The 27,468-nt window shown below is 45.4% G+C and overlaps 2 protein-coding genes and 1 pseudogene across 5 annotated transcripts in view; 2 read left to right on the top strand and 1 right to left on the bottom strand.

Annotated features, from left to right (window-relative positions):
• The window catches only part of COX4I1 (cytochrome c oxidase subunit 4I1), a 25,737-nt gene extending 12,305 nt beyond the window's left edge, over positions 1-13,432 (top strand). For both annotated transcript variants that reach the window (XM_089671581.1, XM_089671582.1), the window contains exons 3-5: positions 7,788-7,952; positions 10,657-10,788; positions 13,152-13,432. In XM_089671581.1, coding sequence (XP_089527707.1) covers positions 7,788-7,952; positions 10,657-10,788; positions 13,152-13,288 — 434 coding nt within the window. In that variant the 3' untranslated portion in view covers positions 13,289-13,432. The remainder of the gene's footprint in view (positions 1-7,787; positions 7,953-10,656; positions 10,789-13,151) is intronic.
• Positions 13,433-15,141: 1,709 nt separating this feature from the next.
• On the bottom strand, positions 15,142-15,258 carry LOC149467504 (U2 spliceosomal RNA; annotated as a pseudogene).
• A 4,854-nt stretch (positions 15,259-20,112) lies between these two features.
• LOC149467503 (dual specificity protein phosphatase 22-A-like) overlaps positions 20,113-27,468 on the top strand; it is a 74,611-nt gene continuing 67,255 nt past the window's right edge. The window contains exons 1-2 of one of the 3 annotated variants that reach the window (XM_089671576.1): positions 20,113-20,261; positions 21,643-21,773. In XM_089671576.1, the coding sequence (XP_089527702.1) occupies positions 20,173-20,261; positions 21,643-21,773 (220 nt within the window). In that variant the 5' untranslated portion in view covers positions 20,113-20,172. The remainder of the gene's footprint in view (positions 20,262-21,642; positions 21,774-27,468) is intronic. The other 2 variants (XM_089671577.1, XM_089671578.1) reach the window with 2 other exon arrangements.

Here is a 27,468-nt window from a genome sequence, read left to right as displayed (position 1 = left end):
ATTTTGGCAAATATTTATGATGAAATATTATTTATTTGCAAAATTTTATAAAAAAAACACCTTTGTTCAAAATTTTTGGACTTTTTCGTTTAAATTGCAAAAAAAATAAAAATCCCAGCAGTGAATAAATACCACCAAAATAAAGCTTTATCTGTTTCAAAAAAATGGTAAAAAATTAATTTGGGTACAGTGTGGCATGACTGCGCAATTGTCATTCAAAGTGTGATAGAGCTGAAAGCTGAAAATTGCCCTGGTCAGGAAGGGGGTAAAAGTGTCCGGTCTGGAAGTGGTTAATAATATAATTTTTATTTTGTATGCTGTGGCACTATTTATGAGTTGGTGGGAGGAGCTAGCGAACCACATGTGCATGTATTAGTATATTATTTGATTAATTGATCACTTCTATTTCACCATATTAGCTCACAAGTATTAATATCACTTTATTTTTATTATAGCCAGTGCTAAGGCCTCCTCAGGTAGTTGCTGTAAATTGGTAATGGTGTTGACCACTTGTTGCCCATGTAATGCATATGTGCAGTGGCAAAGAGGGTGGGCTTTAACAGCCACACGCCGCACATGTCTCTATGGACAGCAGAGCTTTCTGTGCTGATCCCAGCACAGAGACCGAGCTGTCAAAGGCAGCTCTTGGGCTGTAGTAACTATTGAGACTGGTAGCTGACCGTGTGACCACTGTGACAGCCAATCGAAATGCTCACGTGATTCAACAGACTTTCCTGCCCCCAGGAGTAATAGTAAAGGATGCCAGGATGGCCAGGAAAAGGTTAAGAAATGGTAAATGTCATAACTCAAATGTTAAGGTGGAATTGAAGGCTTTTTACAGCAGACTGTGAGCAGGCAGGATTTTCTCGCAGAAGAGACATGCAATGTCTCTTTTGCAATAAAATACACCTACCTGCCAGCTCGCAGTGTTCAGTGGCATGTAAACTGAGTTGTGCAGCTCAGCTTACATCGCCGGCATGGTCCTTGTGTGCCAGGATAATGGCCGCCTGCTCACATGCAGGACTTGTCATCTGGCACTGTCCAGTTTAGATGCCCTAAGACCGGCACCTGGTTAGAAGATGATAGTCGGCGAGGAATCCAAGTGTTGGATAGAAGGCAAATATAGTGCCTTTTAGTTATGATTTAAAGCTGATCCCTTTAATGACTCTCATCTACCCCCAAACAAAAAAAACCAAAAAAAAAACCAACCAATGAACTGTTATCTGAAAGCGGAACTAAATGCAAAAAAACACTTCAAACAGACGAGCTATTTATTGCAGAATAGACATGCAATGCCCCTTCCAGGGGTGGACTGACCATCTGGAAACTCGGGCACTGCCCGAGGGCCCTGGGTCAGTAGGGGGCCCCATGAGATGCCCCTGGTACCTTTTTCATAGACTTTTTTGAGTTTGGGCGAGGACACGGGCCCCATGATCCCCTATTGCCCGGGGGCCCCATGAGTTGTCAGTCCGCCCCTGGCCCCTTCTACAATAAAAATAAACTTACCTGCCTGTTCGCATGTCAGGGAGCATTTGGAGGCACCAGGGAGGAACCCCCACAGACATTGGACCGTTGGAGAACAGGTGAGTATTTCTAGGCTTTAGTTCCACTCCAATGGACATCCTGGTCATGTAAAAGGGTGCCTCTTGGGTCTTCTTGTCTGGAGCATGGCAGGGGCCATTTGAGTGTGAATGTCCCTGCCTGGTAACGTGGATGCTTTGCATTGACGAAAGCTGGGCATACACATTTTCTTCCATTCAGCCTGCAGAATCCAACATTCACAAAGCACAGATAGTCGAATCTCCCGCTGTGGCTGCTGTATATTGACAACTGGCAGCGGCGACTGTCAAAATACCTGAACAGTGGCTGCATTTGTTTGGATAGGCTGCAGTACAGCCGACTGGTTTCCACTTGATTCATCTTATATTTCAGTTTCAGGGATGTCTGGGTGGGAGCTGGCCGACAGGGCCACCCTCTGAGCAAATTCTGACCAGTTCATCTGGAAGCGGACAAAATTCTCAGTGTATGGCAAGCTTAAGAACTGCCCAAAGTAGGGGTCCTCACAGGGTCCGGATGACTTTCAGCTGCAGCAAGTTGGAGCCTCCATCCTTTTCTGTTTAAAGGACAGGGAAATAAGATATGTGATGAAACGTGTTTTATTTATTTAAAAATGTCATTAGCATGTTAGGGAGGGAGGATCCAGGGCAGGTAATTAATAAGATAAAATGTCAGCTTTAACACAGAGTGAAAGTAAACATCAGGAACTTCTAAATAAACACTGCAGTAATTCTGGATATGTATTCAGTGACAATCCTTTCTTGGTAAACTTGAATTCAGTTCTGTGAGGTTTACAGTGATGAGATCAGTAATACATGAGGCTGAAGATTGCTGTGTATGTGAACCTAAAATGAGCAAAATTAACCAAAACCAAAATGAACCAAAAATTTAGAAAAATGGAAGACACTTTGCGATGATTTTCAAGCTAAATTCTTTTCATATGTGATAACTTTAGAAGTTTAAAGAGGACTTTTTTTTTTTTTTTTATATCCCTGCTGTGCTAATGTGACTAAGACTTCCTGTGTTTGGTAAATTGTCGCTGTGTAGTGCCTCCCCTCCTGACCACTTTATATTCGAATCTCTAGTGTTTCACCACCGTTCCTGCTCCAAGGCAACTGTCAATACCAGGCACTGCTGTTTATGAAAGCGCATGTGATCTCCTCCCATGATGCAGTGCTCATGGTATTCTGGTGACGGTTCAATGAAGGAAGAAGCATCAGGGAGTGTTGGAGAAGCAAGTATAAAGTAGTCAGGGGTGGCTTTACCCAAGCCTTAACGCAGATTTTTTTCACCCCAAATTGGACAAATCTTCTCAGTCATTGTAAGGACTCATCCACCCTTCAGCCCAGCAGAACACATTTTCGCCTGGCAGGAGAAAAATTGCTTAAATACACACCTAAAGATGTGCTTTGCACATATGTTTAGGCACATCAAGCGTTTACGTGTTAGTAGCACACCCTCCTTGATAAGAAAACTGAAACGAACCGACCCCGACTGCACTTGGGTACTTCCGTTATAATACGGCTTCCCCGTCCGAACACCAACTACAGACACCACAGCCGACCATACAAGACTAGACGACACCAGTCTGTTTGAACATGGAACTCTTTATTTGAAACTCGAACTGGCTTTTTATACGCACGGGGGGGGAGACAATCTACACTTAGCAACAAGAGACACACAGGTAATTCAAACTTCACACCAGCAGACAGTCCCATCAGGAGGGAGGGCTGCTGGAGACACTCCCCACTAAGCTAATACACATAAACACATACATCCCATAATAGTTTGCTCCCAAGCAAAACACACAATAGAACAATGGGATGCAGCCACATGGCATTAAACAATCAACAACCCCCCACCCCAATATTAGGACAGATCACCCTGTACCCCTAACAGGCACAGAGTGACTTACACATGAGGGATGTGGGGAGCTGAGACAGGGGTCTCCCCACCTCTCCAAAGTGAGCTGGGTTCCATGGGCCCCCCACCCAAAGTGACTCCCGTCACAAAAACATTTAATTGCGAGAAGCTTCTGTGACTGGAGGAGGAGGACAGAAAGGGTGGTCATGGTTGGCACTCATGATGCGCGCTTATAACAGGTCAAGTGGCTATATTAACACCTACAGCACCAGAAAATTACTGGTGTGAGGGCACAGGATGGAAAATTTCAACTAGGACAGCAGCAATCAGCACAAGGGACACTTCTTATTCAGTGCAAGTACCGTCCCTTGTGTTTGTTTTAATAGAAATGAACTAAACTTGGGCTTTAATGACTTTTTCATAACTCTTCATGAAGGGACTAAGATAACATACCAAGATATGTTCAATTTGGGATGAAAGGTCTGCCTTTATGACCAGGGGACAGTGTCTCGGCCAATATTCAGAACCTGAACAACTATTGTGCCATTTTCCTCACAGATGATGGCCAAATCTTTCACATTACTGACAAAATAACATTGTTGGGTGACCTGAAACTCTGTATAACTGGTCCTCTTTAACCTGTGAATGCAGTAACCTGGCTTTATAATCTATATCTAACTCTATAATATGATTTATGGGATTAAAACTGTGAGATTGTCATATTGAACTTGATACATTTTAAAAATTCTTATTCCACAAGAATCATCCAGTCTATTATAGAGCTGTAGCTCCTCCATTCAGAGTCTGTACACACTTGTGTGGTCACCATCCAGTGCGCTTTCTGCTGTAAGTGAACATGATGATATTGGCAAAGAAAATACCAGAATATCAAAAGAGGCATGAAGAGCGCCAAACCATAAATGAGTCCAAACGTTATTCAGCCCTCAAATAATTGGAAAAAAAAACATTTACTGGAACCATTCCAGACACTGTATCACTTATTATCATTATACAGGATTTATATATTATTATTATTATTATTATTCTACAGGATTTATATATTATTATTATTATACAGGATTTATATATTATTATTATTATTATACAGGATTTATATATTATTATTATACAGGATTTATATATTATTATTATTATACAGGATTTATATATTATTATACAGGATTTATATATTATTATTATACAGGATTTATATATTATTATTATTATTATTCAGGATTTATATGGCACCAACAGTTTGCTCAGCACTGTACAATATAACGGGAGACAATACAGCAACAATACAGTTCAATACAAGAGGGTTAGGAGGCCCTGATCCTGGAAGCTTACAATCTAAGAGGGAGGGGCTAGTGGTGCAAAAGGTAATAACTATGGGGGATGGACTGGTAGGAGGAATAGAAGATTCCATTATTAGCTGAGGGCAGGATATGCTTCCCTGAAGAGAGATTTTCAGAGATCGCCTAAAAGTTGGCAGAGTAGGCGATAGTCAGATTGGGGTAGAGAGTTCCAGGGGATGGGGGAGGCTCTGGAGAAGTCCTGGAGATGAGCATGGGAGGAGGAGCGACAAGAGGTCGTGGGAGGAGTGGAGAGGACGGTTTGGGTGATATTTTTAGACAAGATTGGTGATGTAATTGGGGGCGGAGTTATAAATGGCTTTATGTTATTGGTAATGTTTTGAATTTTATTCGTTGGGTATTGGGAAGCCAGTGGAGGGATTGGAGGACACTGAGTGGAGGATTTATATGGCGCCAGCAGTTTGCTCAGTGCTTTACAATATAATGGCAGACAATACAGTTCAATCCAAGAGGGTTAGGAGGGCCCTGATCCTGGGAGCTTACAATCTAAGAGGAAAGGGCTGGTGGTACAAAAGGTAATAACTGTGGGGGATGGACTGGTAGGAGGAATAGAAGATTCATATTCAGTTTGCTAATTGTGCTGTTTAAGGAGTACCTTGAAGCAGAATTAAACCACTGAATGAAAGCCCTCCCCCACCCCTCTTCTGTGCCACCATCTTTGAAACTCCAGCACACACTCGCTGGGAATTCTACACGTTTGCACAAGCGCTGCCACTTTCTGGCAGGTTAGACTTCACATAGACAAAGAACACATGGAAAAACACGACACCAACTTAGACTACTTGGTACAAAAATATATTCTATTGGATCGTAGCAAACGTGTACAAACGGCTCTGGTCTAAATAGACCTGGCTGGCAGACTTAAAGCGGAGTTCCAGTCATTTTTAGGAATTGCCCACATTTGTAATGTACTCCTCTAATGAATCAAGATCTGGATACTGAAATGTAGAAATTTTCCGCAGTAAGTACCTTTTTTAGTAATGTTCCCCGCGACCTCCGGTTGGGGCCGCCTAGGCGATTGCGTCATCAGCCTTGCCCGTTGAATCCTGGGATATCTACGTCATCGATCCCAGGAGTCTTTGCGCATTTAATGCAGGTACAGAAAGCGCGCCTCACAGTGTCATTACTGCTCATGCAAGAGATCCCGGGGTGCATGCTGGGTAGTCAGCTGCATGAAATGAAGCCAGGCCAGCTTCAGCTGCCCAAATCCTGCATGGCCGCAGTCAGACTTGAGGGGGACAAAAGAAAAATAAGGAGTTACAATGTGTACGCGGGCAACATTATCCATTCTGCTTATGAGGAATTACAATGATCCCTGCAATGCTATTAATGCAATGTTGGCTAGGAGACTGGAACTCCGCTTTAGGGTTGAACCTATAAAACCCCCTCCTGTTAGTTTATTTTTTTTGCACCGCTTTCCTTTGGACTCATTTGTGGTCTGGTGCTCGCTTGTCATTTTGGGAACCCTAGTTAGGGTGACCCTGTCTGATAAGAGTGACTTCACCAGAGCCATCGATCCTTAGAAATCAGTTTGACATCCTGCAGTATCTCACCGCTATCGATATTCATTGCTCCTCTCTGATACTTATCTGATACAGAAAATATCCGATCTGTTGGTGTAATCTTCATGCGATCATTTTCCTGCAGGTTGGGAATCCTGAACAAAAGGGGTGGTAAAATGAGTCATTGTAGGTGGATGGGCTTCCCAGAGTACACACATGTTTTGGGAGCGTTTTTTAAATGATTTGCAGTTCTTATTGTGTGGTTTGTTTTTTTTTTTTGTGTGTGTGATGTTCTCTTTTTAAACTGTGTCTAAACCCAAGAACTAAAATGTACTATCACAGCTTACCAGTCCTTGGATTTCTCCCCAAGTGAAGAAAATGTCCTGCTGATCCTGCAAGAAATAACTTCCTGTGTATTGAGCAGAATATTATTATTATACAGGATTTATACATTATTATTATTATTATTATTATTATTATTATACAGGATTTATATATTTATTATTATTATACAGGATTTATTTATTATTATTATTATTATTATTATTATTATACAGGATTTATATATTTATTATTATTATACAGGATTTATTTTTTATTATAATAATAATAATAATAATAATAAAAAATAAATCCTGTATAATAAATATATAAATCCTGTATAATAATAATAATAATACAGGATTTATATAGCGCCAACAGTTTGCTCAGCGCTTTACATTATAGTGGGAGACAATACAGCAACAATACAGTTCAATACACAAGTGATTTGAGGGCCCTGATCCTGGGAGCTTACAATCTAGGAGAATCAATGTTATTGGCTTTCCAGCTATCTTCTGTGAATTACAAACACCTCCTCTCTATGTAGAGAGAGAAAATATTACCATTCACATAGCATGCCATTGTTCAAAGAGGGCAACAGCAGGCAGTTTGGCTCCCTCCACGCTTCCCATAGAAGGCTGGCCACACACAGTTGTCATTTTCATAAACCATTCTTGTTCTTGAATGCGTACATTTTTCTGCCCTGTCTGAGACCTACCCTCTCTGATGTCTTTCGCAGTATAGGTTGCTTCTAAAGCATCTTTACGACTAAACCCTTCTTTAGGGTGAAACACTAAGCAGACCTTGCAGTGCGCACAATGGCAGCAAAGCTTTTTTTTTTTTTTTTTTTTTTACCTGCTGACATCCTGATATCCATGTGCGACTTTCTTCCATATGTAATGGAGATGAGGTGATGTTCTGTAGTCCTAACACATTTCCTTTCCTTGAGTGACAACGTTGCTTCTCTGTAGATACAGTACAGTGGTTGAGGGTTGTCCCCTTAGGATGGGCAGCATCACCAGGTGAAATATACTGAAAACTAATGCAGCCACCACATCCGAGGATTGGTAACTTGCGCTCTATTACATCTGTGTTCTTGGGTTTGGATACACTTCATTTCAAAGTTGTCATTTTGTTCCTAGTATTCAAACCTGTCCTGTTTTATTTGAAGGGAGCGTGACTATCCCAGCTCACACCCTTCCCAGATACAATGAAAACAGAGCCTTTCCCCTCCCAGACATCCCCTACATAGCGGAGCTGACCTCCGAGCAGAAGGCCTTGAAAGAAAAGGAGAAGGGAGCTTGGATGTCTCTGAGCACCAAGGAGAAAGTAGAATGTAAGTCCCATCGCATCAAGGAATGCTATGCTGTACTTATTATTTATTTTATTTATGGTATTTATATAGCGCTGTCAATTTACACAGCACTTTACATAAATATTGTACATTCACATCAGTCCCTAACCCTCAAGGGGTGTACAATCTAAGGTCCCTAACTAACATTCATACATACACATATTAGGACCAATTTAGACAGGATCCAATTAACCTACCAGCATGTCTTTGGAGTGTGGGAGGAAACCGGAGCACCCGGAGGAAACCCACGCAAGCACAGGGAGAACATGCAAACTCCATGCAGGAGGTGCCATGGTCGGGAATCGAACCCATGACCCATTTTACTGCAAGGCAGACATACTAACCACTAAGCCACTGTGCCGCCCCACACATTTACATGATTTAGTCTAATTATCCCTGGCTAGGGTATGGCATGTCTCTGGTCTAGTACTTCAGACTTTCTGAATTCCATACAATGTTAGGTTTTTTAGTTCTCCATTTGTCACCTAAAGTTTTTTTTGTTTTTTTTGTTTTTGAGGGACACAGGAAGCTATACTGTTGGGGTATACTGCCACCTACAAGAAGATCAGTAGCTGTCAAACATAACATCTGTAGGCAGCTCCAGGACAATTCCCAGAGTGTCTCTGTAGTAAGAGTTCTTGGGAGTTTGATAGCTGACGAGTTGCTGGCTTCTTCTGTCGCCAGGGGACCTCTGGAGTGAGATCTCTCTACTATAGTTCCTGATTCTGTTACCGCCCTCCATGCCACAATCTTTCAAATAAAGAATGATTAAAAACAGAGCAGGCAGGACTGCCCCTGGCGATGGCCCCAGCAGGTATGCAGCGTTGGGAGCTCTCACCACTGTTTTCTTGGAGAGATTTACAGCTGTTTAGTGATTAGAAGCTGAAGTGTCATGTATGCATAGAATGCCTCCACATTGCCACCTCCATCCAACAAAATGACATTTTTCAATCAAATCATTCTGTTTTTAAGAACTGCATCTTTTTAGACTGTGAAATCATCCCTGGTTCTTTCTGTTGGCCTTTGTTCCATAGTAAGCTCCAACTTGGTGGAAGAGGTCAGAAGACCCATGTTAACCTCAAAATCCTGCCTCAAGCTTTGCATGAAAGAGCTCCTCCCTTTTTAGACGTTCACCCCTGCTGACCCCTAATGCAGGCCATAGACGGGTCGAAAATCGGTCGATTTAAAAAAGAAAGCACGAAAAATTGGTTGTTTTGACGTTACCACCAACGTTAAAAAAAAAAAAAAAAAAAAAAAAAAAAAAAAAATAAAAATTGGCTGATTTTCGTCCCGTCTATGGCCGGCATTAACCCCATAACTTCTGTCCCTTGCAGAGACAGGGGAGCACACCATACAATGTGACAGCAATACATAAGAAGAAGAATTCCAGTCCGCTATTATATTTTATATGAAAAAGTCTTGTGGTTGCAACAAATGTATCCAAATAAAAACATCTGTATCCAAATAAAAACATTTTAATACATTATTTGGATTACAATGTTTTTATTTTGATACAGAAGTTTTTATTTGGATACAAATGGGTACATTTGTTGCAACCGCAAGACTTCTTCATATAAAATATAACAGCGGACTGGAATTCTCCTCCTCCCTCCCATTATTGCCGGTAAAATCGGCCGCAAATTTTCCAACGTGCCAGATAAAAAAAAAATGTGCAAAAACCCTGAAAAATGGCCGACCAATTAACCCACTAATGGTGCAAAAATCGGCCGATTTGTGACCTGTCTTTGGCTGGCATAAGTGTTTTAGACTGTAGCTGTGCACTCTGCTGATCAGTTTCTTGATTACACTCCTAACAGAGTGATCAGGAGGTTGCACAGGTAAAGTCTGCAGCATCCTGTGCTTGGCAGAGATGCATATCTAAAAGGATGTCAGGGATGTGTTCAATGCATGGGGCAGGGTGCTATGATCTTTACAAAAGCAAACCTGTATTTCCTGAAGATCAAATAATTTGATTGAAAAATGTTAATTGCATCTTGATCAGAATGGGAGTGGAGAACAGGGGAAGTTGTGCATTACCCTTCAACTTTGAAAGCTGTAAACTGCCAAGATTGTCTAAAATTGGCAAAAAAAATGTCTGACGGGCTGCCTTCAGAAATCATAACCCTCCCCCCCCAAAAATGGGGCACTCTCCACTTAACCATCCTGTCCTGCAGTCCCATGCAGCTCTCTTCACATAGTGGCAGCGTGCACCAGAGTGTGGTTATAGTTAGAGGGGACCCCGAGAGAGCCTGACACTGACCAACACTACCCCCCTTCCCACATCCCGAGGAGAGAGCCTGGCATTGACCAACAACACCCGTGCCCCCACCCAAGAGAGCCTTCCACTAACAAACAACCCCCCACTTCCCGGAGAGCGAGAGAAAGGCACTCACCTTCACAGCTCTGGACATCCCTGGGAACAAGAGTCCGGCTCTGCATACACCACCTGGTCCCTGTGCCGCATGTGTCCCTTCTTCCGGGGGGGCGGTGCTGCCCCCCTGAAAAATGCCGCCCTAGGCAAATGCCTTGTGTAAATACGACCCTGGTTATAGTGCCTAGTTCACAGAGCACTGCTCTTCCTCTGATACCCAGAAGTAGTAAGGGCAGTGTGTTACCATAGCCAGTAGGGGGCAGTATACTGAAGTATCTGATAATTCTGATCACTTTGTTCTGCTCCCTTTCACAGTGTATCACATCAAGTTCAATCACACCTATGCTGACATGAACAAGGGATCAAGCGAATGGAAGAGTGTCCTAGGGTTTACTTTCTTCTTTATCGGCTTCACAGGACTCTTTATCATGTGGCAAAGGAAGTACGGTAAGCACACTGTGCCCTGAATAAATCTATCTGGGGCCACCAACTGATATGGGGGTCATACAAATGACACCTATGGTAGCGATGACCAAGGAAAGCGTGTACAGAGCTCCCATGCCTGCCCACCCTCTAAGAATACCAGTTCCTGGTTATCTTTGGATTCAGGCTTTCCAGTCATTAACCCAGAACAGCATACGGTTTAGTAATTTTGATGTGAATTTGGGACCCCTCATCTACACGCTTGTTTTTCACATCTGTGCCGTTTAAAAGTGATGAAGCCATAGGATAAGTATAACAACCAAGTGTGTAGAAGCAGAAATCATTGACGCGGAGAACCTGTTTGCTTGAGTTCTTTCTGATGTTTTGGATGAAGGGGGGGCATATTAGAACCCCTGTCAAATTATTGTTTACTGCCATCTTAGACTCCGTTAGAGATTTCCCCGCAGTGGCACAGTGACTACAGTTTTACCAGGCAGGAAGTGAGGAAAAATCTGCAACACAGAGAATTTTTTTTTTTTCGTGGATTACAATATAAGAACCTCCGTATTAGTTTCTGTCTTCGTGTCTGCAGATTTTCACTCAATCCTGAAACTGTTGTCACCACGACAGGAAGTGAGGGTAAATCTATAACAAAGCCCCAGATGGCAGTAAAAACTGGACAGAGGTTCCAAATTTGCCTCAGTCTATCTTTGAGAAAAGAAAAGACTTTGGTTGGACATACGATATATACAGTCCAGCACAGGGCCGGACTGACCATTCGGGTACTCGGGCACTGCAGTAGGGGGCCCCATGAGATGCCCCTGGTACCTTTCATAGGCTTTTTTGGGTGTGGTGTGAGTGTGGGTGAGGACACGGGCCCCATGATCCTCTATTGCCTGGGGGCCCCATGAGTTGTCAGTCTGCCCCTGGTCCAGCACTTAAAGTAGAATTCCAGGATAAACCGAACTAGTCTAAATGTCCCCTCCCCCTCCTAACACCTATGCTGACTAGCCTGTTTTAGAAGGAGATATACCTGTTTTCAAGCCGCTCTAGTCAAGTTACCTCCCCTGTGTCAGCCAATGCTGCTGCATGGAGTAGGAGAGAGCACCAGTGATGGATGGGCCATAGGAGCCTAAGGGTGACATCACTGCTCCCAAAATTCCCAGCCATTGAGCGCTCTCCCCTTCAGTTGCTACTGGCTGACACAGAGGATCACATGATTGGAGCGGGCTGAAAATGGGTAAGGATATGCATCTTTCTTATGCCCCATACACACGATAAGAAAATCGTACGAAAAATTTTGCGGAACCTCTGATCGAACGATTTTCTCTTCATTGACGAGCAGGATGTTTTAACCGATAATGATATTGTGAACAAAAAAATCCGGTTGAACAACAGTGAAAAATTGTTGTTTTGCATAAGAACGACCGATTTTCTATGCGGCGGTATGACGGACGTATGACAAAAAAAATCTATCAAGCGCTATCACGCATGAGTGGAAACAGAAGATGACCCGGATGTTTATGTCCGAGGAATCTTCGTAAACACGAACGAAAAATCCAAATGTTAAAAGTAGATCGGCCGAATGAGATGATGAAACCAGAATTCTGCAGATTATATTTTATGTATCACTATTTATGTATGTAGGTCATGGAATAAACGATATTATCCTCATTGCTGGTAATCGTTGTGTATATCGATTGTTCTGGCCGGAAGGGCGTGGCTACAAGGTCACACGCACACCGCATCACTTCCAGTTGTACGGAAGTCGTCAACAATTGTTTAGATTGGTTAATGTGGACCACGATTTCGACCAACGAACAATCACCTCTCGGTCGTTGGATGAGCGATCGGTCGATTTTCTAATCGTGTATTCCCACCTTAACACAGGTTACTAGGCATAGATGTTCAGAGGGGGAAGGGAGCATGCTGAAGACTAAAATAGAATTCCAGGTTGAACCCAACTAAACGTCTCCTGTTCGGCCATTGTATATTAATGGGCAGACAGTAGCTTTTTAAGGGTGTGTGTATATACACTGCCTCCTGCTGGTGTGCAACCCCCAGGGTGTGTGGTGACACATGCTTTGATTGACACAGCAGATCAGTATACAGGGCCAAGGAAATTGACCCTGCTGTCCTGGTTGTCATTATTACCAGGTAACTGGGATATTAGAATAATGGGCACATAGGGATTCTTTAACCCCTTCACGCAAATGTGCGGCCTCCCGGCGTCTGGGCCTAAATGCCGAGCGGCGGCACATTTGCGTCCATGTAACAAAAAAACATATGTGCTGAGAGCACGCGCCCTGCACGCTCCCATCAATATCCATCAATGTTTTATCATGGGATTACTGACTTTAATGCCATTCTCTGTCCAATCTGCACAGTGTTCGGTGAGCTTCCTCACACTCTGTCTGACGAATGGGTGGCCATGCAGACGAAGAGAATGTTGGACATGAGGGTCAACCCCGTGCAGGGATTCTCAGCCAAATGGGACTATGACAAGAACGAATGGAAGAAGTAAGATGGACGCCTGAGGGGACTCCTCCCGACCAGAACAACTTCATTATTTCACTGCGGTCCACTCGCCATGTTACCTCATTGTTTGATTTACTGGAATGTCATTCCTCCCCAAATGTGCTACCAATAAAGTGCTGGTTTACTTGAACCCCCTGCCATGGCTGAGTCACTGACATTTGGTTTTAGATTCTCGTTGATATTCATTTCTAGGCTATATAAATCTTATTCTTCATGAATAGAGAAACAAAGGTTTTTGTTTTTTTTCCCTTTCAAGTCTGCGGAGATGCGAAATAACAAAAACCCGTAAGTAAACAAAAAATGTGCAAATGCAAAACACAAAAAAGTGCACCTAGGGGTGTGCTTTAGTCCACCACCTGAAGGGGTAGAACCTCTACCCTGATCCCCCGGGGCATGAGGCTCCTGACAGGGACTCATGTTTCCACATGGTCCAACTAGCCAAAAGGCCTGGTGGACTCCTTTCCTTGTGGCTAGCCGAAGCTGACCACCAAATACTAGGTCAGAGGGCTCTCCCGAAGAAAGATTCCCCCCCCCCCCAAGGAACGGGAGGAAGGAACCAAAAGGCCACACATCCTCCCCCTAGACTTCAGGGCGGGCACACACATAATTGAAAGGTGACAAAACGTGAGAGAGTAAATAAAAAGTGGCCCTGCAATTGTGCCCTGGGGCCTGTAGCATAAAAATTGCCCTGGACTTAGCCAAAGGCCTATCCCTAGAAGGCGCAGTGCAGGAAAAGTGTTTGGAACAAAGACCATATGCATTTCTCACACGTGGGATCCCACCCCCATGTGCTACTAAGAGTACCCCTGGGGTGACCACTCAGGGAGCACTGCTCCGCGGACTCTCTGCCTCCCCGCCCCTGGCCAGACAAGGTAGATCCATTCAAATCGGGAGGAACTGAGCCCCTCCGGTTTTCCAGGGGGAATCACTCCCGGGCCCCAACTTCCTGTGGGCACCACAGTTTCTGTTCCAGCCAGTACTAACCTTCATAGCAGCAGGGGTACCAAACAGCCAACCATCCTCACTAAGATGCAAGAATGACACTGTTCTGGACAGATAATTTTTTTATTATTTTTTTTAAATTCCGCGAATGTGTGAAAAACCCGTAAGTTTTCACAAACGTGCAAGTGCAAAACACCACACAAAAAAGTGCACTTAGGGGTGTGCTTTGTCCTTCCCCCGAAGGGGATGGACCTCTACCCTGATCTCCCGGGGCACGAAGCTCCTGATAGTGACAAGGTTCCCATTTGGTCCACCTAGCCAAAAGGCATGGCGGACCCCGTTCCTTGTGGCCAGCCACCAAGTACTTGGTCAGGGGGCTCTCCCGAAAAAAAACAAAAAAACCCCAGGGACAGGGGAGGAAGGAATCCAAAGGCCACACATCCTCTCCCTAGACTTCAGGGTAGGCCCGAGAACACACACATAAGTGAAAAGTGACAAACGTGGGAGAGTAAATAAATAAGTGGCCGTGCAGATTGTGCTCTGGCTAGGCCCTGAGGCCCGTTGTAAAAATTGCCCAGAACTTAGCCAAAAGTCCTAGCCCTAAAAGGCACAGTGCAGGAAAAGTGTTGAAACCGTGACCATGTGCCTTTTCACATGTTGGGGTCCCACACCCAAGTGTTACTAAGAGCACCCCTGAGGCGACCACTCTCAGGGGGCACAGGTTCGCGGACTCTCTGCCTCCCCGACTCCTGGCCAGACAAGGTAGATCCGTTCAAATCAGGAGGAACTGGGCCCCTCCGGTTTTCCAGGGGGAATTACTCCCGGGCCCCAGCAGCCTGTGGGCGCCTCGGTTTCTGTTCCAGCCTGTACTAACCATCAGGACCCCCATCCTACCAGCAGGGGTACTATACAACCAATCATCCCCGCTAGCAGGAATGATGGTGGAGCGCCCCTACTGGACACTGATAAGAACAGATACCACACTTGATCTTAGCCAAAAGGCCGAGAAGGTTTTATATCATTACTCTAACCAGCCTTTGGGAAGCACAGTAAAACAAGTCATAAAACACAAGACATCTGGATGTGTCACTTCCATCGCCCAAAGACATGGAGGTCCATGCTTTACTTTAGGTTAGGATGGTAGGAGGAGCCATACAAATCATTCCTTGGTGCCCCCATGGCTAACTGTTCATCCCCTTCCTATACTGCAGATTCAGACTGATCATACAGAGCCATCTACTCCGCATGGCACACAGCTGTTCTGTGATTGTTGGACATGCACTGCGCTGATGAAGGCCAACAAGCCTGAAACAGCTGTAAGCACTTTGGAACAAACGGCTCTAATATGATCCGGTTGTATCTGTGCCCACAACCCATCTGTTCTGGATGTACGGCGGGCCCAGGGGGTATAGAGGAATCATTTGCAGGACTCCGCCCTCTATCCTAGCACAAGTTAACCCCTTTATTTTTGGGATCTATGGTATACGTGAGACAAGCATTCTGTTTAAAGCTCAGAGCCTCGGTTCAAACTGATGCGGTGTGGAATTCTCAGCATTTTCAGTGAGATTTCAGCACCACATCAGAATCGCACCCCGTTCATGCGAACCGCTGCGGATGTGTATGTTAAGTTAACAACCCCAAATTGATCCGCAAAATGCGGTGCGATGTGCAGAATCGGATCACATACAGGTGAAACTTGAAAAATTAGAATATCGTGCAAAAGTTCATTTATTTCAGTAATGCAACTTAAAAGGTGAAACTAATATATGAGAGACTCATTACATGCACATATTGTAATTTTCGAGTTTCACCTGTAGGTGTGAATACCCATGCCAGCCGATTCTAGTGCAGACCCAAAAAAGGGTCCTGCGGGTGCGGTGCGGTTAGAGCCATACAAAATGCATGTGTTCAATCGCACTGCCCTCAAATCACATGTGATTTGCACGGGAATGCGGTGCGGTACCTGTGCGAATCACATATGATTTACCACACTGATGTGAACCAGGATAAAGGCTGAAGGGTTTCTTTGTTTTTTTCTTACGTTAAGATATTCTCTACAATAAAACATAACCAAAGGCAACATTTTATTTCTTTTTTAAAGTTTTGAACAGACTGGAGGATTAGAACCCCTGTCGGTTTTACTTGCTATCTGTGCTCCCGTTAGGGGGATTCATCCTTTTTGTTTCTCCCATTTATCATTGAAAGTAAAAGAAAATCCCTAATTGTGGGTTGTCCCCCCGAATAGTAATAGAGGGGAAATCTTCCAAAGGGGACACTAGTTCCCCAAGGAATTCCCTTAATTTTCCGGGATTTCCTCTCGCTTCCTGTTTGGCTTTGGGACCGGAAGTGATGGGAAATCTCTGCACTGGGACGATGGCGCAAAAACATCTGGCAGGGGTTATAACCCCTGTTTGGCTTTGGGACTGGAAGTGACGGGAAATCTGCACTGGGACAACGATGGCGCAAAAACATCTGGCAGGGGTTATAACAGACTGGAGGATTAGAACCCCTGTCAGTTATACATTGCTATCTGTGCTCCCGTTAGGGGGATTCATTCTTTTTATTTTTCCCATTTATCATTGAAAGTAAAAGAAAATCCCTAATTGTGGGTTGTCCCCCCGAATAGTAATAGAGGGGAAATCTTCCAAAGGGGACACTAGTTCCCCAAGGAATTCCCTTAATTTTCCGGGATTTCCTCTCGCTTCCTGTTTGGCTTTGGGACCGGAAGTGATGGGAAATCTCTGCACTGGGACGATGGCGCAAAAACATCTGGCAGGGGTTATAACCCCTGTTTGGCTTTGGGACTGGAAGTGACGGGAAATCTGCACTGGGACAACGATGGCGCAAAAACATCTGGCAGGGGTTATAACAGACTGGAGGATTAGAACCCCTGTCAGTTATACATTGCTATCTGTGCTCCCGTTAGGGGGATTCATTCTTTTTATTTTTCCCATTTATCATTGAAAGTAAAAGAAAATCCCTAATTGTGGGTTGTCCCCCGAATAGTAATAGACGGGAAATCTTCCAAAGGGGACACTAGTTCCCCAAGGAATTCCCTTAATTTTCCGGGATTTCCTCTCGCTTCCTGTTTGGCTTTGGGACCGGAAGTGACGGGAAATCTCTGCACTGGGACAACGATAGCGCAAAAACATCAGGCAGGGGTTATAACCCTCCTTTGCTCTATCCAAAGTGAAAAAAAGTTTTGCCCTTTAGTTCTACTTATGGCTACATTCACACTTGATGATTTGTAGCTCGAAGCTCCAAAAATGCTCAAATTTAATTCAATTGTTCTCTATGGTGCCTGTTCACAATTGACTTTTTAAGTTTAAAGGATAAGTTCACCCTTTTGGCAAAAATAATAAATGCACATTTTTTTTGCAGGTAAAAAAAATGTGCATTTATTATTTTTGTCTACAGGAGGCTGGAAAGCATTGCACCATTGTTCAGTAGACCTGTCAGAATATCTGCTTGCCGTACGGGATGTACAGCGCCGTGGTAGTTCATTGAAAACTACAAAACGACAGCCGCTATGGAAGTCAATGAATGATGCGGGCGTGTGGGCGGAGCCCTGCGCGGCTTCGCTGTTTTCAAATTTGACTGATAGTACGGGGCAGGGGTGGACTGACCATTTGGAAACTCAGGCACTGCTCGAGGGCCCGGAGTCAGTAGGGGCCCCATGAGATGCCCCTGGTACCTTTTTCATAGCCTTTTTTGAGTTTGGAAAAGAACACGGGCCCCATGATCCCCTATTGCCCGGGGGCCCCATGAGTTGTCAGTCCCTCCCTGGTACGGGGAGAAGTTTCCCCGTACTATCTGTCGGGGGGGGGGGGCAGTGGCTGCGGCTATGGAACATGCTACATGGTCCACCCTAAAAACGTAAATGTTCCCAAAGGTGAACTTATCCTTTAAGCATTTTTGGGGCTTCAAGCTACAAATCACTCAAGTGTGAAGATGGCCTTCTGTGTGCAGCTCCCCCCAAACCACCTCTTATACTTTCCTGAACCCAGTCCCAATCCACGATGTCCACAAGAGCAGCGGCTCTCTCTGCTCTCTTCTCCTCATTGGATCAGAGACAGCAGCGGGATCCATTGGGTCCTGCTGCTGTCAACTACAGCCAGTGAGGTGGGGCTAAGCTGCTCTCTATGTGTTTATGGCAGGGGTCTCCAAACTATGGCCCTCCAGGTGTTGAGGAACTGCAAGTCCCATCAGGCCTTGCAAGACTCCGACAGCCACAGGCAAGACTCCACGAGGGCAGCACAGTGGCTAAATGGTTAGCACTTCCGCCAGTGGCAGTACTAGGGTTGCTGGTTCAAATCCCAACCACGGCACCACCTGCCTGGAGTTTGCATGTTCTCCCTGTGCCTGCGTGGGTTTCCTCCAGGTACCCCAGTTTCCTCCCACTCTCCAAAGACATGCTGGTAGGTGAGTTGGCTCCTGTCTAAATTGTCCCTAGTATGTGTATGTATGAATGTGAGTTAGGGACCTTAGATTGTACACCCCTTGAGGGTTAGGGACTGATGTGAATGTACAATATATATGTAAAGTGCTGTGTAAATTGACAGCGCTATATAAGTACCTGAAATAGATAATAAATAAGAGGCAGAGGCATGATGGGACATGTAGTACTCTAACAGCTGGAGGGCCATACTTTTGGAGACCCCTGATCTATGGATAATCAGAGCGTGCTCAGGAGCGAGCACATACAGAGTGCCTCAAGAGCAAGCAGCTTGTGATGGTGGGTACTTGGCGAAGGGAAGGAGCCAGGAGTGTCGTAGGGGACCCAAGAAGAGGAGGATCGGGACTGCTCTGTGCAAAACCATTACACAGAGCAGGTGAGTATGACATGTTTGTTATTTAAAAAAAAAAAAAAAAAATGGGTTTACTATCACTTTAAAGTCTCTACTGTTCTTTGTACTGGTTCAGCTTTCTGGTGCCATGTAGTCCACTTCACCATCCATACCTGGTGATACTTTCTGATTGGTTCCCAGCAGGGGCGGACTGACAGCTCATGGGGCCCCTGTGTCCTTGGCCAAACAAAAAAGCCTATGAAAAAGGTACCAGGGGCATCTCATGGGGCCTCCTACTGACCCCGGGCCCTCAGGCAGTGCCCGACGTTTCAAATGGTCAGTCCGCCTCTGGTCAGGTAGGCTCAGCATCACATGTGGTTGGTCTGCATGCCTAGGAACACCCACTCCTCCAGACCGACACCCACTGACAGGGCATTTTGATATGTGCATAACCAGGGGCGGACTGACAACTCATGGGGCCCCCGGGCAATAGAGGATCATGGGGCCCCTGTGTCCTTGCCCACATTCAAAGCACACCCAAAAAAGCCTATAAAAAGGTACTAGGGGCATTTCATGGGGCCCCCTTCTGACCCTGGGCCCTCAGGCAGTGCCCGAGTGCTCGAATGGTCAGTCCGCCCCTGTGCATAACCCTTCCCAAGAGCCAGCCCACTGCTTGCTTCAGGACTGAGGGGTCTTGAGAGGAGTACTGAGGCTGGGGGCTGTGATGTTTTCAGGAAGTTATGTACAACACCCCGGCAGCCCCACCCACCAGCCATGATCTGCCTGCATTGCACAGAAAAGCACAGAAACCCAGTGATGACATCACTGAATCTAAAATAAGATATGTAGTGAAAATGTAAAGGTTTGAATACAAATGTCATTAGCATATTGATGAGGAGGAGGAAGGAACCAGGGAGGACAAAATATAATCACCTTTTAATGAATTGTACATTTCCTTATACAGGTGTATACATTAGACCTTTAACTGTGGAGTTGGATTGTATACAGAGACCCCACCCCATGTATACAGCAGCACAATTGTCTCTGCATGTTGTCGCCTGACACCAGTCAGATCTATGTGTCACTGTGGCCCCTCCTGTCACCAGGGGTGTGAGATCTGTCCCGGTAATCTGAATCCTCCATGGCTCAGACTCCTGTCATATGCTGGACCCTTCCTGAGGAGCTCAGATCTGCCCTGTACAGCCTGGAGTCCGATCACCCTCATCGCCAGTAAGAGAACCTGTCACCCATCTTATGTCCTTTGTCACCTACCTATCACCCATCTTATGTCCTCTGTCACCTATCTATCACCTATCTTATGTCCTCTGTCACCTACCTATCACCCATCTTATGTCCTCTGTCACCTACCTATCACCCATCGCATGTCCTCTGTCACCTACCTGTCACCCATCTTATGTCCTCTGTCACCTACCTGTCACCCATCGTATGTCCTCTGTCACCTACCTGTCACCCATCTTATGTCCTCTGTCACCTACCTATCACCCATCTTATGTCCTCTATCACCTACCTATCACCCATCTTATGTCCTCTGTCACCTATCTATCACCCATCTTATGTCCTCTGTCACCTACCTATCACCCATCGCATGTCCTTTGTCACCTACCTATCACCCATCTTATGTCCTCTGTCACCTACCTATCACCCATCTTATGTCCTCTGTCACCTACCTATCACCCATCGTATGTCCTCTGTCACCTACCTGTCACCCATCTTATGTCCTCTGTCACCTACCTATCACCCATCGTATGTCCTCTGTCACCTACCTGTCACCCATCTTATGTCCTCTGTCACCTACCTATCACCCATCTTATGTACTTTGTCACCTACCTATCACCCATCTTATGTCTTTTGTCACCTACCTATCACCCATCTTATGTCCTTTGTCACCTACCTATCACCCATCTTATGTCCTTTGTCACCTACCTATCTTATGTCCTCTGTCACCTACCTATCACCCATCGCATGTCCTCTGTCACCTACCTATCACCCATCTTATGTCCTTTGTCACCTACCTATCACCCATCTTATGTCCTCTGTCACCTACCTATCACCCATCTTATGTCCTTTGTCACCTACCTATCGCCCATCTTATGTCCTTTTTCACCTACCTATCACCTATCTTATGTCCTTTTTCACCTACCTATCCTATGTCCTTTTTCACCTACCTATCACCTATCTTATGTTCTTTTTCACCTACCTATCACCTATCCTATGTCCTTTTTCACCTACCTATCACCTATCTTATGTCCTTTTTCACCTACCTATCACCTATCCTATGTCCTTTTTCACCTACCTATCACCCATCTTATGTCCTTTTTCACCTACCTATCACCTATCTTATGTCCTTTTTCACCTACCTATCACCTATCTTATGTCCTTTTTCACCTACCTATCACCTATCTTATGTCCTTTGTCACCTACCTATCACCCATCTTATGTCCTTTGTCACCTACCTATCACCCATCTTATGTCCTTTGTCACCTACCTTTCACCCATCTTATGTCCTTTGTCACCTACCTATCACCTATCCTCCGTCACCCCCCCACTGCCTCAGCTGATCAAAGATTTTGCTCCTTCGTCTTTCCTGTAGTTGTCACTTTGTATGGGTTGTTGCGGTGAAGTTCTCCCTGCAGGCGTTCCCCCGTCACTCTCTGCCTTGTGTTTGTTTGCAGCTCCTGGTAACCAGCCCCAGAGACAGCCATGGGTGGAGGAATGAGCCAGGTAACAGCTCTTCTGCTTTCTATTTATTTCTTTTCATACACTTATCCCGGGTTCACACTGATGCGGTTTTCTGTGCGAATTCCGCACCGCATCAGAATCGCACCCCCTTCATGCGAACCGCTGCAGGTGTTTATGTTAACCACCCCCCGAAAGCGGTCCGCAATACGCAGTGCGATGCACAGAATCGGATCGCATAGGTGTGAATACCCATGTGATCTGATTCTAGTGCGGACCAAAAAAAGGGCCCTGCACGTTTTTGGTGCGGGTGCGGTGCGATTAGAGCCATACATAATGTACGCACCGCACACATATCGCATATGATTTGCAGAGGAGTGCGGTGCGGTTCCTGTGCGAATCACATGCGATGTACCACACAGCATGTATGTGAACCCAGGCTTAATGTAGATGTCAATCCAAAAAGTTTTTTTTTCCTAAACTTTTGAAAGCTGAAGTTTAATCTGTTTATATTTTGCCTTCCCTGGTTCCCCCCTTCCTCCTCCCTCATTATTATAATGGCATTGTTATATAGTATATGCCTTATTTTAACCCAGTGACGTCATCACTGCGTCTCTAAGCTTCTCTATGCAATGCAGGCAGAACATGGCTGGTGGGAGGAGCTGGCAGGGTGCTGTACATGGCTTCCTAAAGACATCACGGCACCTTGTCTCAGTGTTCCTCTCAGCCCTCAGTCCTGATACTGACTCTTGGGAGGAGTTATGCAAATATGAAAATGTTTTGATGGATGGGTATCAGTCTGGAGGAGTGGGTGTTCCCAGGCAGGCTGTATTTGTATGAAGACCACCTACATGATGCTGGAATAGATGATGCTGGATGTCCTCCAGCCAGGAAATGAGGCGGGGCTCTATCTGACTTGCTGCAGCTTCTAATGCACATTATGAGAAGCTCACAGTGTGCAGTGAAATCAGAGTAAGCCGTTTCAGTCCAGGAGAGGAGCCGGTACAACTGTGTGAGACTGAAGAGCATTTAGGTGTGCTGATAGCCCCTTCAAAATGAGCAGACTACCTAAAAGCTGAACTCCTGGCCAGTGGCGGACTGACCATTTGGAAACTCGGGCACTGCCCGAGGGCCTGGGGTCAGTAGGGGGCCCCATGAGATGCCCCTGCTACCTTTTCATAGGCTTTTTTGAGTTTGGGCAAGGACACAGGGGCCCCATGATCCCCTTTTGCCCGGGGGCCCCATGAGTTGTCAGTCCGCCCCTGCTCCTGGCAGATATAAAAGACACAAGGTAATTCAGCTCTGTAATCATCAATACACCATCGAATGTTCTTTTCTACAAGCAGTGTAAATACCTGAATTTAACCTCTTGCTGGTCCTGTACAGCAGAACTGAGACTGGGGGAGGGAGAAGCAGCTCAAGGATCCAATGAGTTCAGAGCATGCTGAAAGGTGGAAAGATCAGAGTGACAGAGGGATGAACTCATCACTGTGCTGCTTCTCCTTTCACTGCCCAATCACAGACCTGGACTTATGATAAGTGGCTTGAATCATGCTGGCCATCAGACTGAGGACATCTAGTGGCAGGAAAAAAAAGTACCGTGGGGAAAATCTCTATTTTACCTTTTAATAAGATATTATTATTTATCTCCTTGGTTTGGGGTGGAGTTTTAGCACGCTTGAAATGTGTAATAGGAACGTCCTCCAGATCACCCCTAAACCTCGCAGGCTGTGGCAGCGCACAACCTTCGAGCAGAAAGCCTTTCTCCGCTCCCCAGGAACTGGAGATTTCAGGGACCTGGCTGGTGGGATTTTCAGCTTTCTGGATGATGCATTTGAGCAAATCCCTCCGGAGACTCGGGAAAGTTTTTGGTAGATCCATGCGGTGATCGGCGTGTTTATGTGACGTGTTTGGATAGTGCGGCGCAGGGGGGATCTATTACTAATGGGCAAGGTTAAACAGCGGCCTAAGCGGGATCAACTAAAATTAGATTGCGGCGGGGAGCAGCTGTTGTCGCCGGGGAAGACATTACTCAGGGGATAAGCTGGCGGAGGGAGGCCGTGTCATTAACCCTTTAATCCTCTCATATGCGGTTGAACGATTTTTTTCCTTAATGGGGTCACCGAAGACTAAGCCCATTATTCTACCTGTAATGAGTATCTATAAAATATCCCCATAGAGGAGAGGGGGTATGGGGGACCTGGAACAGGACATCTCTTTATTTTCATCACCCTTCTGGGTTGAAGCGTCAGATAGTTTGTTGAGATCGGTTTACGTATTTAATGCGTTCTCCGGGACGTTTTGTATTGCAAAAAAATCCTAAATCGAAACGCAGTTTCCCATAGGAATGCAATGAAAACCAATTAATCTGTTCCGGAGGTCAGAAAAAAAGTAAAAAAAAAACTTTATCTGTTCAAAACTCTTTATAAAGTGCACTTTAAAGGCATAAATACTGTACAGGGACATGTTAAAAATTTCCAGAATGGCTCCAAAGCTTGATGCAAAAACTACTCCAACACCTCCGACGCCACGTTCTACCCACAGACTCCAGCATGCACGGGGGAGGTGCTCTAAACCTCCCAGGAGCAATTCATCCTGGGGAAACTTGCTTCGTATTGCGAAAAAAATTCATAAATGCATTGAAAACCAATTAATCCGTTCCGGAGGTCAGAAAAAAGTTAAAAAAAAAGTGTTATCTGTTCAAAACTCTAAGTATAAAGTGCACTTTAAAGGCACGGGGCCGGCGCTATAGAGTGAAGGAAATAAGTATTTGATCCCCTGCTGATTTTGAATGTTTGCCGACTCACAAAGAAATAATCGGTCTAAAAATCGAATGTTCGGTGTATTGTAACACTGAGAGACAGAATAGCAACAGCAAATTCAGCAGAAATGCATGTCTAACAAATGATGACTGATTTCCATGTTCTTGAGGGAAATAAGTATTTGATCCCCTTCACAAAATATGACTTAGTACTTGGTGGCAAATCCCTTGTTGGCAATCACAGAGGTCAGACGTTTCCTGTAGTTGGCCACCAGGTTTGCACACATCTCAGGAGGGATTTTGGCCCACTCCTCTTGGCAGATCCTCTCCAAGTATTTAAGGTTTGGTGGCTGACGTTTGGCATCTCGAACTTTCAGCTCCCTCCACACATTTTCAACCGGATTAAGGTCTGGAGACTGGCTAGGCCACTCCAGGACCTTAATGTGCTTCTTCTTGAGCCGCTCCTTTGTTGCCTTGGTTATGTATTTTGGGTCATTGTCATGCTGGAACACCCATCCACGACCCATTTTTAATGCCCTGGCTGAGGGAAAAAGGTTCTCACCCAAGTTTTGACGACACATTGCCCTGTCCATCGTCTCTTTGATGCGGTGCAGTTGTCCTGTCTCCTTAGCAGAAAACCCCCCCCAAAGCAAAATGTTTCCACCACCATGTTTGACAGTTGGGATGGTGTTAGACCCAACGCCATCCTCCCAGGCGCAATGCATCCTGGGGAAACTTGCTTCATATTGCGATTTTGAGCATGTTCCTAAAACGCCCCAATGTGAACATAGCCTTTTGATTCCTATTTGCACCTTTCTTCTCTATAACACATGTGGTTCTTCAGCCTTAATTTTTTCCCGTTCTACCCATTGACCGCTTTTACTGTTTGCAGCGTTGTTGCCCCGCCCACTCTCATTTTACTGGTTGGGTGGTTTGTACACACAAGACTGCCTCTTTGTGCTGAACAATATACGGCTTTGCTCATTCTGAATTCACCAAACCTGCGAGTCGAGCATTAAGCGGTTTAGGGCAGCTTCAGGAAGGGTAGAGCCTAGGCAGGCTGATTACATAGGCAAAAACAAGCAGAAGAGGACCCCTACAGCTAAGTCTAGCAGAAGAGGGCGCCAACATCTAAGTATAGCAGAAGAGGGCGCCAACATCTAAGTGTAGCAGAAGAGGGCACCAACATCTAAGTGTAGCAGAAGAGGACCCCAACATCTAAGTGTAGCAGAAGAGGGCACCAACATCTAAGTGTAGCAGAAGAGGACCCCAACATCTAAGTGTAGCAGAAGAGGACCCCAACATCTAAGTGTAGCAGAAGAGGGCACCAACATCTAAGTGTAGCAGAAGAGGGCACCAACATCTAAGTGTAGCAGAAGAGGACCCCAACATCTAAGTGTAGCAGAAGAGGACCCCAACATCTAAGTGTAGCAGAAGAGGGCACCAACATCTAAGTGTAGCAGAAGAGGGCACCAACATCTAAGTGTAGCAGAAGAGGGCACCAACATCTAAGTTACAGAAGAGGACCCCAACATCTAAGTGTAGCAGAAGAGGGCGCCAACATCTAAGTGTAGCAGAAGAGGGCCCTAACATCTAAGTGTAGCAGAAGAGGGCCCTAACATCTAAGTGTAGCAGAAGAGGACCCCAACAGCTAAGTGTAGCAGAAGAGGGTGCCAACATCTAAGTGTAGCAGAAGAAGGCGCCAACATCTAAGTGTAGCAGAAAAGGACCCCAACAGCTGAGTGTAGCAGAAGAGGGTGCCAACATCTGAGTGTAGCAGAAGAAGGCGCCAACATCTAAGTGTAGCAGAAGAGGACACCAACAGCTAAGTGTAGCAGAAGAGGGTGCCAACATCTAAGTGTAGCAGAAGAGGGCGCCAACATCTAAATGTAGCAGAAGAGGGCGCCAGCATCTAAGTGTAGCAGAAGAGGGCGCCAACATCTAAATGTAGCAGAAGAGGGCGCAAACATCTAAGTGTAGCAGAAGAGGGCGCCAACATCTAAGTGTAGCAGAAGAGGGTGCCAACATCTAAGTTTACAGAAGAGGACCCCAACATCTAAGTGTAGCAGAAGAGGGCGCCAACATCTAAGTGTAGCAGAAGAGGGCGCCAACATCTAAGTTTACAGAAGAGGACCCCAACATCTAAGTGTAGCAGAAGAGGGCGCCAACATCTAAGTGTAGCAGAAGAGGGCACCAACATCTAAGTGTAGCAGAAGAGGACCCCAACATCTAAGTGTAGCAGAAGAGGGCACCAACATCTAAGTGTAGCAGAAGAGGACCCCAACATCTATGTGTAGCAGAAGAGGACCCCAACATCTAAGTGTAGCAGAAGAGGGCACCAACATCTAAGTGTAGCAGAAGAGGGCACCAACATCTAAGTGTAGCAGAAGAGGACCCCAACATCTAAGTGTAGCAGAAGAGGACCCCAACATCTAAGTGTAGCAGAAGAGGGCACCAACATCTAAGTGTAGCAGAAGAGGGCACCAACATCTAAGTGTAGCAGAAGAGGACCCCAACATCTAAGTGTAGCAGAAGAGGGCGCCAACATCTAAGTGTAGCAGAAGAGGGCCCTAACATCTAAGTGTAGCAGAAGAGGACCCCAACAGCTAAGTGTAGCAGAAGAGGGTGCCAACATCTAAGTGTAGCAGAAGAAGGCAAAACATCTAAGTGTAGCAGAAGAGGACCCCAACAGCTAAGTGTAGCAGAAGAGGGTGCCAACATCTGAGTGTAGCAGAAGAAGGCGCCAACATCTGAGTGTAGCAGAAGAAGGCGCCAACATCTAAGTGTAGCAGAAGAGGGTGCCAACATCTGAGTGTAGCAGAAGAGGACACCAACAGCTAAGTGTAGCAGAAGAGGGCGCCAACATCTAAATGTAGCAGAAGAGGGCGCCAGCATCTAAGTGTAGCAGAAGAGGGCGCCAGCATCTAAGTGTAGCAGAAGAGGGCGCCAACATCTAAGTGTAGCAGAAGCGGGCGCCAA

The sequence above is a fragment of the Staurois parvus genome, unplaced genomic scaffold (assembly GCF_062004578.1).
Source record: "Staurois parvus isolate SC_StPar_1 unplaced genomic scaffold, SC_StPar_1.0 ptg000107l, whole genome shotgun sequence".
Taxonomy (NCBI): Eukaryota; Metazoa; Chordata; class Amphibia; order Anura; family Ranidae; genus Staurois; species Staurois parvus.
This window is presented reverse-complemented; position numbering and strand designations above follow the sequence as displayed.